Source organism: Amphibalanus amphitrite, unplaced genomic scaffold, assembly GCF_019059575.1.
Source record: "Amphibalanus amphitrite isolate SeventyFive unplaced genomic scaffold, NRLGWU_Aamphi_draft 000120F_arrow, whole genome shotgun sequence".
NCBI classification, from domain to species: Eukaryota; Metazoa; Arthropoda; class Thecostraca; order Balanomorpha; family Balanidae; genus Amphibalanus; species Amphibalanus amphitrite.
Genome location: NW_024881615.1, coordinates 73549 through 86024, shown reverse-complemented (window position 1 = coordinate 86024; position 12476 = coordinate 73549). Strand labels below are relative to the sequence as shown.

The 12476-nt window shown below is 47.2% G+C and overlaps 2 protein-coding genes across 4 annotated transcripts; both read left to right on the top strand.

The window, feature by feature from the left end:
• The first annotated feature begins 1951 nt into the window (after positions 1-1951).
• LOC122381417 lies at positions 1952-5231 on the top strand. Its single transcript, XM_043365549.1, has 6 exons — positions 1952-2385; positions 2715-2818; positions 3153-3293; positions 4008-4124; positions 4384-4587; positions 4787-5231. The coding sequence occupies exons 1-6, from the start codon at positions 2121-2123 to the stop codon at positions 4934-4936; spliced, it is 981 nt and encodes a 326-aa protein (XP_043221484.1). The 5' UTR covers positions 1952-2120; the 3' UTR covers positions 4937-5231.
• Positions 5232-7064: 1833 nt separating this feature from the next.
• On the top strand, positions 7065-11183 carry LOC122381416 (zinc finger protein 706-like). Of its 3 annotated transcripts, none has more exons than XM_043365547.1 (3): positions 7065-7275; positions 8471-8616; positions 10586-11183. In XM_043365547.1, the coding sequence occupies exons 1-3, from the start codon at positions 7149-7151 to the stop codon at positions 10673-10675; spliced, it is 363 nt and encodes a 120-aa protein (XP_043221482.1). In that variant the 5' UTR covers positions 7065-7148; the 3' UTR covers positions 10676-11183. The 3 variants fall into 3 exon arrangements, with proteins under 3 accessions (XP_043221482.1, XP_043221483.1, XP_043221481.1); XM_043365548.1 differs by having other exon boundaries at positions 7140-7151; XM_043365546.1 differs by lacking the exon at positions 7065-7275 and adding an exon at positions 7796-7937.
• The last annotated feature ends 1293 nt before the right edge of the window (positions 11184-12476 follow it).

Sequence of the window (12476 nt, the reverse complement as noted above, 5' to 3'; positions counted from 1 at the left end):
GCGTTCGAAAGAGCGTCAAAAATAATGACGAAATCACTTCGGTCAATTTTTTGGTCAGGTCAAAGGTCAGGTCACCAGAGGTCATTGAAGGCAAAATTTCGCCGATTTCCAGGTCGAATGTCGAAAATTTCCAAGAAGCCAACGCATAACTCGGGAACCAATAGAGCTACAGCGCCGCGGAAAAGCGCATTCGATAGCCCTATTAACGCCCTTTCTGAGTAATTCTCTCAGATTTGACCTAACGTCAACGGTTTTGCCTGCAGGGGGCAAAAACTGCAAAAATAGCCGATTTTTTCGAAAACAGTTTTTCTGCAATAACTTATGACCCAAGCCTTGTACGAGCTTACTTTTACCGGCATCGTGTTTCTCTCGTCAAGACGCATCGAATGAACTATGACTTGACCTTGAAAGGTCAACTTGAAAATTTGACCTCAGGTCAAGGTCATGACCTGACCGGAAAGGGTCATGTTGCATATCAGTCGATCCGTATCGTCGAGCTGAACACATCTAAGGCGTTTTCATCGCTCTAGCACGCCTCTATCAAAAGTTATTTGCGAAAAACTGTTAGATACCATTCGTGACCTAAGATGACCTCAGGGCATAAACAAGGGTCACGGACACCATTTTCAAGTTCAGTGTGTCTAAACCACTTGTAATTCGGTGTTTGGGAGTGTTTATAATGTCTTTCATCCAAAAGAGGCGCATTTCAATTTTCTCCCATTGACTTATAATGGGGAGGTCGCAAAATTGACATGACCTTAGGTCATCGATATCAAAATTCTGAGATATACATTTTGTACATGCTATTGCTCTCAGCAATCGCTGAAAGTTTCAAAGCGATCGGTCACTCGGTGTAGCTATGACAGACATTGAAAGTTTTTATGAGGTGAGGTCACTTCAAGTGACCTGGTGACCTGACCTTGAATGACCTTGGTCTGAAATTTTCACAACATGTGTAGAATTGATGTATGATAAGGTGTACCAAAAACGGCGGCGCTCCGCGCCGCCGTTTTTGAGATATTCGCGAAAAACCACAAGGGGGGGTGTTCAAACACCCCCCCCCCCCCAGCAGGGCGCGGGTTAAGAATCTCGACACACAATTCGATGTCAATTATAGGCATTCCATTCCCAACGTCATTCACAACCGCTGTAAAATGTAAACGATTGGTCATGGTGGCCCCAAGCATAATGAAAAAAACGCATGTGTCGCATGACAGTGTCGTATTACTTACAAAGTGACGTTTTATTATTTTTGTAAACCAAGTGAACGGGCTGAATACCGTCCTCGTCGGCAATTTATTGTACTGAGCCTGAGAGCCGTAATAGCTCTAACTTCGAGCCCATTTTACAGAGACTCCCGATACTTTACCGGCGCCCACCGCCTCTAATTTCCTACATAACTAAATGTACCTACATTGCAAGCAAGAATACGCACAACGCTGATGCTACATGAATCTTGTTACAGTTTCCTCACTCGTTGTTGTGGTCTTGTGTAATGCTCCATTTGCTGCACCCGGTGTTATTTTTACATGTGCATTGTAGTCACCGTCTAATGGTGTTAGACTGTGTCATGTTGCAGACTGCAGTATCCGCTCAGTGTTACTGTCGTGTGTACCTACTGTTGCAGTCTCCAATTCTAGTGTTGGTGTGGTGTTACTGCCATGCTATTGTTGCTAGTGTTCTGTGTGCTGTTGAAGCCTCCGACTGTGATGTTAGTGTTGTGTTTTACTGTTGCAGTCTCCGCCTGTGATGTGTATTGATGTAGTCTCTGACTCTGGCGTTAGAGTCGTATGTATCGTTGCAGTCACTGTCTACATTGTTGGTTTGTGTCTTTGTTGTAGTAACCGCTTTGGTGTTGCTTTTATGTGTATCGCTGTATAGTTTTATAAGCACTGTTGTAGTCTTTGCCGCGTAGTGGGATCAATTGTGTCATGTGTGTATCACAGCATCCCGCCTCCGTCCTATGCTGTTACTGTTCTGTATATTATTGCAGTCTCCACTGCGTGGTGTTTTTGTCGGTAGATTTTTGTCTTGTGTATTTTTGGCTGTTGCCGTATCCGTAGACCGTCCCTTGGTGCTAGCGTCGTAATAGAAGCCCGTGTTTGAAGGACAATGATAACATGAGATACAATATGCAAAGTTCAATGCCGACGTCGGGAGACGCAGTTGGTTCGGCCGGCGCGGCAGTTAGCGGAAGGCACGGCCGCTCTTCACGAGTCACTGTGTGCCGCTGCGGCGCCACCGCTGTTGCCAGCTGCCGCCGGCTGCAACCGCTGCAGCAGGCCGCCCATGACCGCAGCGGGCCGTGTATAAAGGCGGCGGGAGGCGAGCAGCGGCCCGCAGACACCGCCGACCCCGTCCCGGCCACACACCTCCCCGAAACAGGTGAGCCCTGCCCGACCGGCGCTGGGCAGAGACTTGGTGAGCTATGGTGAGCTGGTAGAGCCTTTCTGCAGATTGATACTTGGCTCACTGATTAAATTTCTAATCGTAACTGCAACAAGAAATGGTAGCTTGTTTTGTTGCAGCTCTCGAATTTCGAATAGTCAAAAATTATGAGTTTATTTCATCATTATTAGCTTAAGCACAAATTACATTATTTAACCACCGTTTTATTTGTAGCAATTAATACTTACAAACCGTCGTTAGTTTTAAAAGCTCGTTGTGCCGTCGCGGTTTCTCCGTTGTTTCAGTGTTGTTTGCTCCCGTTTCAGCCGTTATGAAGTCCGTCCAGCTCGCCGTTCTGGCGGCCTGCCTTTGCGCCGTCTCTGCCGGCTGGCTACCAGAGAAAATGGTCAAAAAGTTCGCCATGAAAAAGGTGAGCTCGGTGTCTGGGAATTGTAGCACAGAATGCCATCGGAAACGGCGCTATGTGAGTCAAAATAAGTTACCAGTCTCGCTCACCGATCTTTAGGGAATATCGCGCTCTACATAGTTTTTGCGCATAAAAACTATTGGGCAATGATAAAGGTCGACAGCATTTAGCTATGATCATAACGCTACTCCCGTTCAAATGTGCTTCAGTCGGCAACGCCAAGGTGCCCTGGATAAATACGTCATTGAAGAGAGCGCTCGATGAAAACACCAATATCGCTTTATAGTTATTTTCAGCTTCATCTTTTTTTTACATGAAATGTTCCCCCGGCCGGCAGATTTACGCGGACTGTTTCGGAAAGGAGGTGATGTCCTCCCTGCGTGAGGAGATGTACGCAGCGCACGTCAAGTGCAGCGGACACCACCCGGAGGCGCTGCCCGCCGCCGACGCCATCGTCACCGGCGACGACGAGCTGTCGGTAAGGCTAATGACGTCACAACACTAACAGTAACACAATGACTCCGTTCTTACTTCAGAGAACCGTTATGACATGAATGATGCTAGAGTGACATTCGCTGAAAAAGAGTCCTAGTGAATGTCGTTTGATGCAAAGTTTATATTATAAAGCTAAAAACTCAACCGTATAAAGGTTGGAAAATATAAAGGTTAAGGTTATGAAGGTAATTAATATTAAGGTAAAGGTACATAAAGGTTATATAAAGGTTGGAAGAAACCTTCACCTCAACTGACCTCGATAGCATTACTGCATAGCAGTTACCAGTTACATGTAAATATACCAAAACACATTTTCAACTCACCATCGGCTTGGTGCTGAAGTCACAAGGACATCGGCCGCTATGCCCTGTCCCGTCCATCGCACTCTAAACATTATATGGCTTCTCTCTCTCTCTCTCTCTCTCTCTCTCTCTCTCTCTCTCTCTCTCTCTCTCTCTCTCTCTCTCTCTCTCTCTCTCTCTCTCTCTCTCCTCTCTCTCTCTCTCTCTCTCTCTCTCTCTCTCTCTCTCTCTCTCTCTCTCTCTCTCTCTCTCTCTCTCTCTCTCTCTCTCTCTCTCTCTCTCTCTCTCTCTCTCTCTCTCTCTCTCTCTCTTTCTCTCTCTCTCTCTCTCTCTCTCTCTCTCTCTCTCTCTCTCTCTCTCTCTCTCTCTCTCTCTCTCTCTCTCTCGCGTTGCAGCTGGTTCGCCGCCGTAGGCAAGCGCGCCACTTCAGCCCCGACAAGCTGGAGAAGATGCGCACCAAAATCACCGCCTTCTTCGGCAACGCCACCTGCGTGCTCAGGGAGCTGAAGATGGTAAGGAACTTCAAACCCGGGTACCGTTATGTGGTCATGTCTTTCCCCACATGTTATGACCATCAGGTGGCCTGGCGTGAGCCATTACATATATGACGTAAAAGCGGCATTTCATAGCAAACGTCTATGGTATGATGAAGCATTAAAGTGCATTTGAAGTTTCATTTTCGAAACGAATAATGGACATCAGTCCTTTGGTGACCTGAGAGTGGAATCGTGGCACATTTTAGTAAAAATAACTCCGCTTTTTCTTCTTCAGCTTGACAAGGAGAACAACGTGGACATCGACTCCATGCGGGAGCGGCTCTCCAACATGGACATTGACGAGACCATGAAGACCGAGCTGGGCCAGTTCATGACCGACTGTCACCAGTTCGCCTCCTGCATCCCTGACCACGTGCTGGATAAGCCGGGAGTGCTGATGGGCTTCGGCCGCCAGATGACCTTCTTCAAGTGTTTCAAGGTAAGATTCGAGCAGGGCTGCTGCTGCTCACTAAAAGAATCGCGGCCGGGAGGAAAATGTACTTTGCTGTCTGTATGGCGCCACAGACGCGTTGTGGCGACGATGTGTGAAGATGTAATGCCTTGTTGTGTCGCTATTTGGATATTCTATTTCCATGTGAATCTCCACTCACACCTTCACCGTGCGTCTGTTTACTCAGGAGTCCAAGCTGGAGGCGTGCATGAAGAAGTCGTTCCGCGAGGACTACCTGCCCATGCTGGTGGAGGAGAACCTGCCGGTCGACGAGGACGAGAGCTTCTACACCATCATCACGACGGCCATCATCGGCGAGAAGGAGTCGTTCGAGTAGGTCCCGGTCTGGGGAGGCGCGTCACAGACGCAGCAGCAGCCGCGGGGCGGTCGGCAATACTCATATTCACCGGTGTTCTGTCTCACACACGCGCAGCCGCCGCGTGCTGCCGAGCTGTGACGGTGACCAGAGGGGATCCTCTGAGACCGGTTACCGGCGGCAGCACACGCGCACTATCCCGGTGGCATCTCTCTGTTCGCCAGTATTCAATAAACGGTCAGTTGTGTAACGTGTACAATGTCAATAAAATGTAATAAATATATTCCGTCCTAGCGAAATAAACGAAATAACTATTTGTCTGTGAAGAATGATGTCAACCCAACGCCAATCTAGATGTCAACGTCGTTCATCGGGCGTGTGAAGCTCAGAGGGTATCTTTGCGCGGAAACATTCCATTTTTATTTATACCTTCCTCAGTTAGGTACACCTTCAGTTCGCAAACTTTGCCTCATGCCAACGATGCCAACATGTTTGCGTCCACCAGCTGTCACCGTAAGAAGCCTCAATATTTTATGCTTAGCCAAATTCATCAACTTTCCAACCATCAGTTTCCTCATAAATAGCATCGAATTAAAATATGCACATGAATTGATCTTCCAAAGGATAACAAATTTAAACGTGTTATACTTTGGAACACGTTTAACTACGGATTCTGGACGAACTACGTTGTCCAGAATTCACTGAACACCTCCTGTTAGTCCCATACACTGGATTGTGTCCGCTTTGCTGCATTCGCTGGCCAACTGACGAACAAGCGGCATTTGCAGCAAAGAGCAAACAGCAGCAAACACTATTTGAAGGAGATTTCAACAATACACTCGATACTAACACCGCGGGTATGGTGATTGTAACAGAACACACGAAACTTACGTATAAGCCGTCTTGTCGACGATGGAAGCTTATAAGTGTCGGCACTTAAAAGTCTCCACATCCTGTTGCTATATATCACGAGATATGGAGACTGTAGCAGTACACGCGACACTAACACTACGGGACATGGAGACTGCAACGTAACACACAACACTAGCATAACTTGCAAGAGACTTCAACATAAGATACGATGCTAACACCACGGGATACGGAGACTGCAGCAACACACAGGACTGTAGCATCACGGGACATGAAGATTGCAACAGTGCACACGACACATACACCACGGGACATGGAATCCACAGCAGTACCTACACAACAGAAGCACGATGGAGACCAAGTGCAATACACATGAAACTGGCAATACGGGACATGGAGACTGCAAGAGTACACTGTCTGCACAGGACACTAGCACCATAGGAAGGAGACTGCAACACTTCACACGACACTAGCACCACGGAGCATGGACACGGAGACAGCAACGTAACACAAAACAACACTATCACAACTTAAAGTAGACTTTAACATAGCACACAGCACTAATACCACGGAACATTTAGACTGCAGTGGTACACAGTCACAGCACCAAGGCCATATACTAGGCACAACATCCAGGGGCACAACACTAGCTAAACGGGACGTTCATACAGGATAGCAGAACACACGACGCACTACACCACGGAATGTGGAGACTGACATGCCGCTGGAGTTTACGCGACACCTTGCGCGACACTAACACCAAGTTTTTTTGTTTTGTTTTGTTGGGTTAGGCCCTTTCGGTCCAATTAGACCATTTCAGAGCCGGAAGGATGATAGGAATTAGGGGGAGACATTGGTCTGGTCTGGGCAGGCACCCTAGAGAGTCGCCGGGGCTGAGCCCGTCCAAATGGACAGGCCGACCAGCCCCCCCCCCCCCCCAAGCACTCTCTGCACCCGGCTACGGGGTGCGCTCCCTCGGGAGCAGCGGTGGCCGGTGCCGCTCCAAGGGAGCAGCCCGCATGAGATAAAGTTGCCTGTCCAGCCCGGAGGGGCCGTTGCGGCGTTGGGGAGAAGGACTTCAGTATCCTGAGGATAGTAGAAGGCTAGAAGCACCGGGAACGGTGTTGCCTGTGCCCTGGGACTGACTATTTATAGTCACCGTGGGGCTGACCACTGGCGACTGAAGACCACGACCGGCCGAACTTATATCGCCTTGCCCTGGGGCACTATCGATTCGAGGTGACCACCTCCGCTCGGCGTGCGGTGTGCCGGTTAGTCTGCCGGGAATTTCAGTGGCAAGAGGTTGTGTCAGTGGTGAGGTGACGTGACGCACTACATCAAGTGCGGCCGAGAGTGTTGGTGAATGGCGAGGGCTCGAAAGCAGCGGTTTCAGAATCGATGTGCAGCTCAAGATACCTATAAGAAACGTGCAGCTTGCAAGCAGCGAGTGGTGGAGTGGAACATCCCGCCTGTTCATCCCTTGCAATTAGGTAATCTTTTTCATTCCCTCATTTCTTGGGTTGATTGGGGGCGGCGGCTGAGGGTATCGCCATTGAAACACTTGGTTCAAACCAAACTTGCTTCACGGCTCTCGCCCTCGAGACGCGGGTGCCGGTGCGGGGCTCCTTTTGTCCGAGGGGTGCAACCAGTTGGCTCCGGCCATCTAGCGATAGAGTACCTATCACTGATCTGCCTCCATTCAGCTAAATCGCCAACAAGGGCTGAATCAGGTAGCGGCTGGTGCCCTCCTCACCATCGTTATCACTTATCTATTCCCATTACTTCTTCCGGTCGGTCTGGTCCCGTCCAAACACTTGTGTTGGACGGGATGGTGTTGCTGGCGTAGGTGAGCGAAATCAAGAGAAAATCGCGATGGCATTGACAATTAGCTTTTTAATCTTTTGCAAAAATTACGTTTCTAAGGGTGCTACAAATGTTTGAATTCCTAAATCAAAAACAATACTGATGTTGGAAACATTCAAAGCTGCCCAGCGCTTAACTTTACATGAAATTAATTTAGCAGCGGAGTTCAACAGCCCTCCCAACCAATAACTGCGCACATCTTGCAAACGTGGCGAAAAACTCTCGCGCGACACAAAACGGCGCATCCAGCTGGTTCTATTCTCCTCTCGTGGTTGTTGTTGGAGTGTAGGTAAGTTCATAATATTTATTTATCTGTCTGCTAATTTCATCAAACGGCATTGTTATTTTACTCATATTATATGCCACTGTTTCTGCCTCAAATACCACATAGAATCTTTTGATAGGTGGCTCACAACTGAAGAATGCATTGAATACAAGTTTTATTTTCGTATTGTTTGGCAGACACGTGTCTACTGTTATTAATGCTTCAAGTAATTGAAACACTTGCTTTATAAGTTAACATTTAATATGATGCTTATTGTTGAAGAAAAGTAAAATTTTAGGACATGGGATATGTCTCAATATTAAACTGTCAAATTCAAACAAATAAGAGATGAGGCATGCATTTCATCTTGAGGTGTATTTGAAAGTGACTTTTTGACCACAATTGCTGTATATCATTGCTTCAGTATGCTGCATAGGTTTAGCAGCAAAAAATATCAGTGAAATATCCTTAAATGCATCCCATTCTGTCGATCTCGTTTGGTTTCGAATAAACAAGTAATTGTTGAGGTGTCAATTGTCAATATTGTCTGTTTTCAGCCATGGCGCGAGGCCAGCAGAAAATTCAGTCACAACAGAAGGCTCAAGCTAAGCAGGCAGCTGCCAAGAAACAGGCTGGCCACAACCTAAAGGAGCAGAAGAAGGCTGCGGCTGCTGGCCTCTCCTACAACTGTGACATTTGCAAGGTTAGTAACTTATGTTAGCTAGCCAGCAATTGAAACCTGCTATTGTGCTGTTGGGATTCTGATGATTTCAAGGATTTTCCTCTCATCTCTGCCTCAAAATTGCATTGTAAAAATGTGAGACTTCTCTTGTGCTAGGAAACCCACTAATATCCCTAATCCCTACATATCCCCAATCCCTAATTCCCTACAATGTAGACTAGTTGCTGCAAGTGGAGATTGACCCCACGTTTGATGTCTCTCGTACGACGAAGATTCTACGTCGTCCAGCCAATCCCGTTCAAGTTCAGCGGGGGCTCGGCTGCGGCCATGGAACGTGATTGGCGGGACGACGTAGAATCTTCGTCGTCCCAGAGACATCGAACGCGGGGTGAAGGACTTATATGAGACCTTGTTGGTTCATGAATAGATCATTGTCAAACTTTTCTATCAGAGCATATGTTTCATTAAGTGTCCAGGGGTGGACAAATGTACCGAGATGGGGTAGCACGGGCGCAGCATATCGTCGCCGCATTAGCGGTGACCTTTACCTCCGCCGTCTGTTGCGGCTCCAAAGCCAAGCCGGCGTGGAATTGGGAAAGCTCGTGCTACGCCAACTCGGCACAATTATCCACCCCTGTATGTGTCCTTCAATCACTAATTAAGTAAAATAAAAAAATTAGACACAATGTTTGGATTTTGGCATAAGGAAAAAAGTCGTGTGTCAATTTCAGTTTGTTGTGTTTTTCACATAGAGATGTAATAGTGTTTTTTGTTTTTGTTGGAGGATATTTGTTCAATATTTTTCAAAATAAGTTGACCTAAGTTGTTCAATGAGTGGATTGACAGTCATAAGTCAAACCTAAGCTCAGCAGAGTTTGTATCACAGACCCTAACACCTTCAGACGGGTTTATCGGGCAATTCTGGACATTTGGAGAACTAAGATGGTTAAGTTAAGGGTGCTCATCAGTCTTCACAGCTGGGGCCTGGGCATGATCCATTTCGCTCAGCTGACGGGAGTACAATGCTGTACCAACTTAGATATACTATGAGTGACTTATTACTAAATGCTAGCTCAAGCTTTTAATTTCGGTTTGCTTAGAGAGGATTATCCTTTGAAGCAGGTGCCATTTTAGCATTGGACAAGCCTTTTGAAGCCATCTGAAGTAAATATTTGTAGGTATATTGTATACTTACGCACAGGTTGTGCTCTTCAGGGCTACGGAGTCGGAGTCGAAATCGGAGTCGGAGTCAGTCGGAATGGACAGTTCTGCGCGGAGTCGGAGTTGGAGTCGGAGTCGCCAAAATCTTACCTGCTCTGACTCATGAGTCGGAGTCGACATTTCATGACTCAAAGTCATGCTCAATACCCGTTAGATGTCAAATCTTAGATTCATTTGCCTTTCCAAGACAGATCTTGTCGAAGCTAGACCCTTACTCGTGTTTTTGACAGGCTTTTTAAGCGTAAAAAGCAGAAGACTGTGGTTGCCTCACAACCTGCCTGTAGTTCAATGATTATTTATACTTGTGTTTGCAATATGAGGCCTCGGAACGCGCAAAGGATTATTTTAGACAGGCTAAAAAAGCGTCTCCGTCTTGAACTTTACTACCATGGCGATGTCCGGAGTGGGAGATAGAGCCAGAGTCGCAGTCACCGAAAGGCTATGGACGCTGGAGTCCTGGTGCTCTTATAATATGAAGCTTATATTATGGTACCTATAGTGGAAAGTGGAGTTGACAAATCATGTTATGGAGAAAGGGGTGCACACTGCATATTTCGGGAAAAATAGAACCATAAGAAAGGGAAATATTTACAGCGACGGGGCGTCATCAAAAATATGTCTTCTTTCCTGGCATATTGCACTTGCCGGCCAACGCATCGGCATGCCTGCCCCATTGAGGTCTTTACCGCAACCTCGTTTCTTGTGGTCTGCATCTACGAACATTGGACGGAGTACGATAAGTCCCTGACAAAACTTGCTTCTGTTTCAGTCGCAAATGCCGGACCCGAAGACCTACAAGCAGCATTTTGAGAGCAAGCACCCCAAGAACCCGCTGCCGGAGGCGCTGAAGGACGTTTAGCCCGCGGCGCTCTGGTGACTGGGTGTGCAACAGGCGCTGCGCACACCCGGTCCGCCGGGGCGGTTGGGTGGTGCTCGCGCCGGAACAATGAGTGCGGTTGTGGAGCGGGTCGGGACCGTGGCACGGTTATCGTCGGTGTTTCGTCGGTCGGCTTCAGCGGACCTTTGTGAATTCGGGTCCATATTGATTCGAATTGGTGATGACGTGTTTATCCTGTTTTTTTTTTTTTCATTCTTGTTCGCTTCTCTCAAAGTATATTTATCTTGTTCAGTTGGCAGTTCAAGTGATCTGAGGTATGGTTCATTGCATAACAATACCTTCTAATTCTCACGGTATGTGCAAGTTCCGTGTCAGGGATCCATTATTCGCGTATTTGAATGTATACCTGATACCTCTCACTTGAGACTGCGTCCAGCTGCATATACTGCATCAATCCATTCACGCGACAACGATACCATTTCCCTCGGTATACACTCACATGACATGATGAAATAAACGATGATAAATGTGACGTGTTTTCGCGGTAGTTGTCAAGGAAATCAACCGAGCACATGGATTGGACGTTCAATAAAATAAACTCTTCGAAGCACGATGCCAGTCAAAGACATGCCAATCGCCATCTGTCCTGAATTATGGCTAATCGAAGATTGCCTGGAATTTTAGGCTGCATTTTTGAACTTCACCCACAGTTCAGACTTCAGTACACTTTGCACTGGTGAAACACTATGCTGTATTGTAGTTCAATATTTTACGTGAGCCGCCGCGAGCCGGTTATCATCCCCATAAAGCTTGGGATGAAAAGACGTTGCGATAAGCAAAATTGAAGACATAAACCGAGAGATTATTCAAGATAGACAAACCAACATAGTCTGTATATCTATGCCACAGGGCGGAGCAATGCCGCTTCAACCCTATTGGCCGTAGTGTCTAACGGTGGCGGCCATATTGCGCAGACCAGAAACCGGCTGCCGCCTGTGTTGAGGAATAGGGAATTCGGGACCTCGATTTACGTTTGCGGCCGCCGTATCCGTTACGTTCAAGTTACGTAGATACAGAACCCGGCATCTTACGCAGAATTGAGTGGGGAACACGATCGTATCTTCAGAATTCCTCAAATTTACTCGCCTGACCTACATTTGCCCCGGCCGAGGGGGTTGATTGAACCCACCTCGCTAATGCACCGCTAATTAAACTAGAATTAAGCGGTAAAGTGGTCGTGTGCGGCAAAGTATAATGCAGAGTGACTGGTAGGAACCCGCTGTAAGGGTCTCAGGTCAACCGGTGACCTCTGAGGTCAGTTCAAGTGATCTAAGGCACGGGTTCGGTTTTTGGTAAATAACTTCGCCAAAAATGGCTGTAGAGCCGCGATTTTGGCATCATCGTGTTCAGCTAGCTCAGGCGCATCGAGTGATATACTTTTTGTTCGGGTCAGGTCAACTTAGGGTGTTGACCTCAGGTCAAGGTCAGGTCAGCACCCCTAGGTCACGAAGTTGGTCGAAAGAGGTCATGTCGCATATCATTCGATTCGGCAGGTCTTGCTGTGTCCATTGGTGGCTTTCCCGACTCGCTAGCTCAATTTGATCGGGAGTTATTGAAGAAAAATGGTGACCCTTGTGACGTCACAAATGACGTCACGCAAGGGCAACAATGCAAATATGAAGCATAGAACCTTGCAAAGAGTGCATGAAATCATGATTTTATATGCTTGAGATAGTTTCAGATCATCCTCGGCGCCAGAATAACAATTTTCATATTTCCCCATTGACTTATAAGGGTTTAACGTATTAGTTCCTTATAGCTG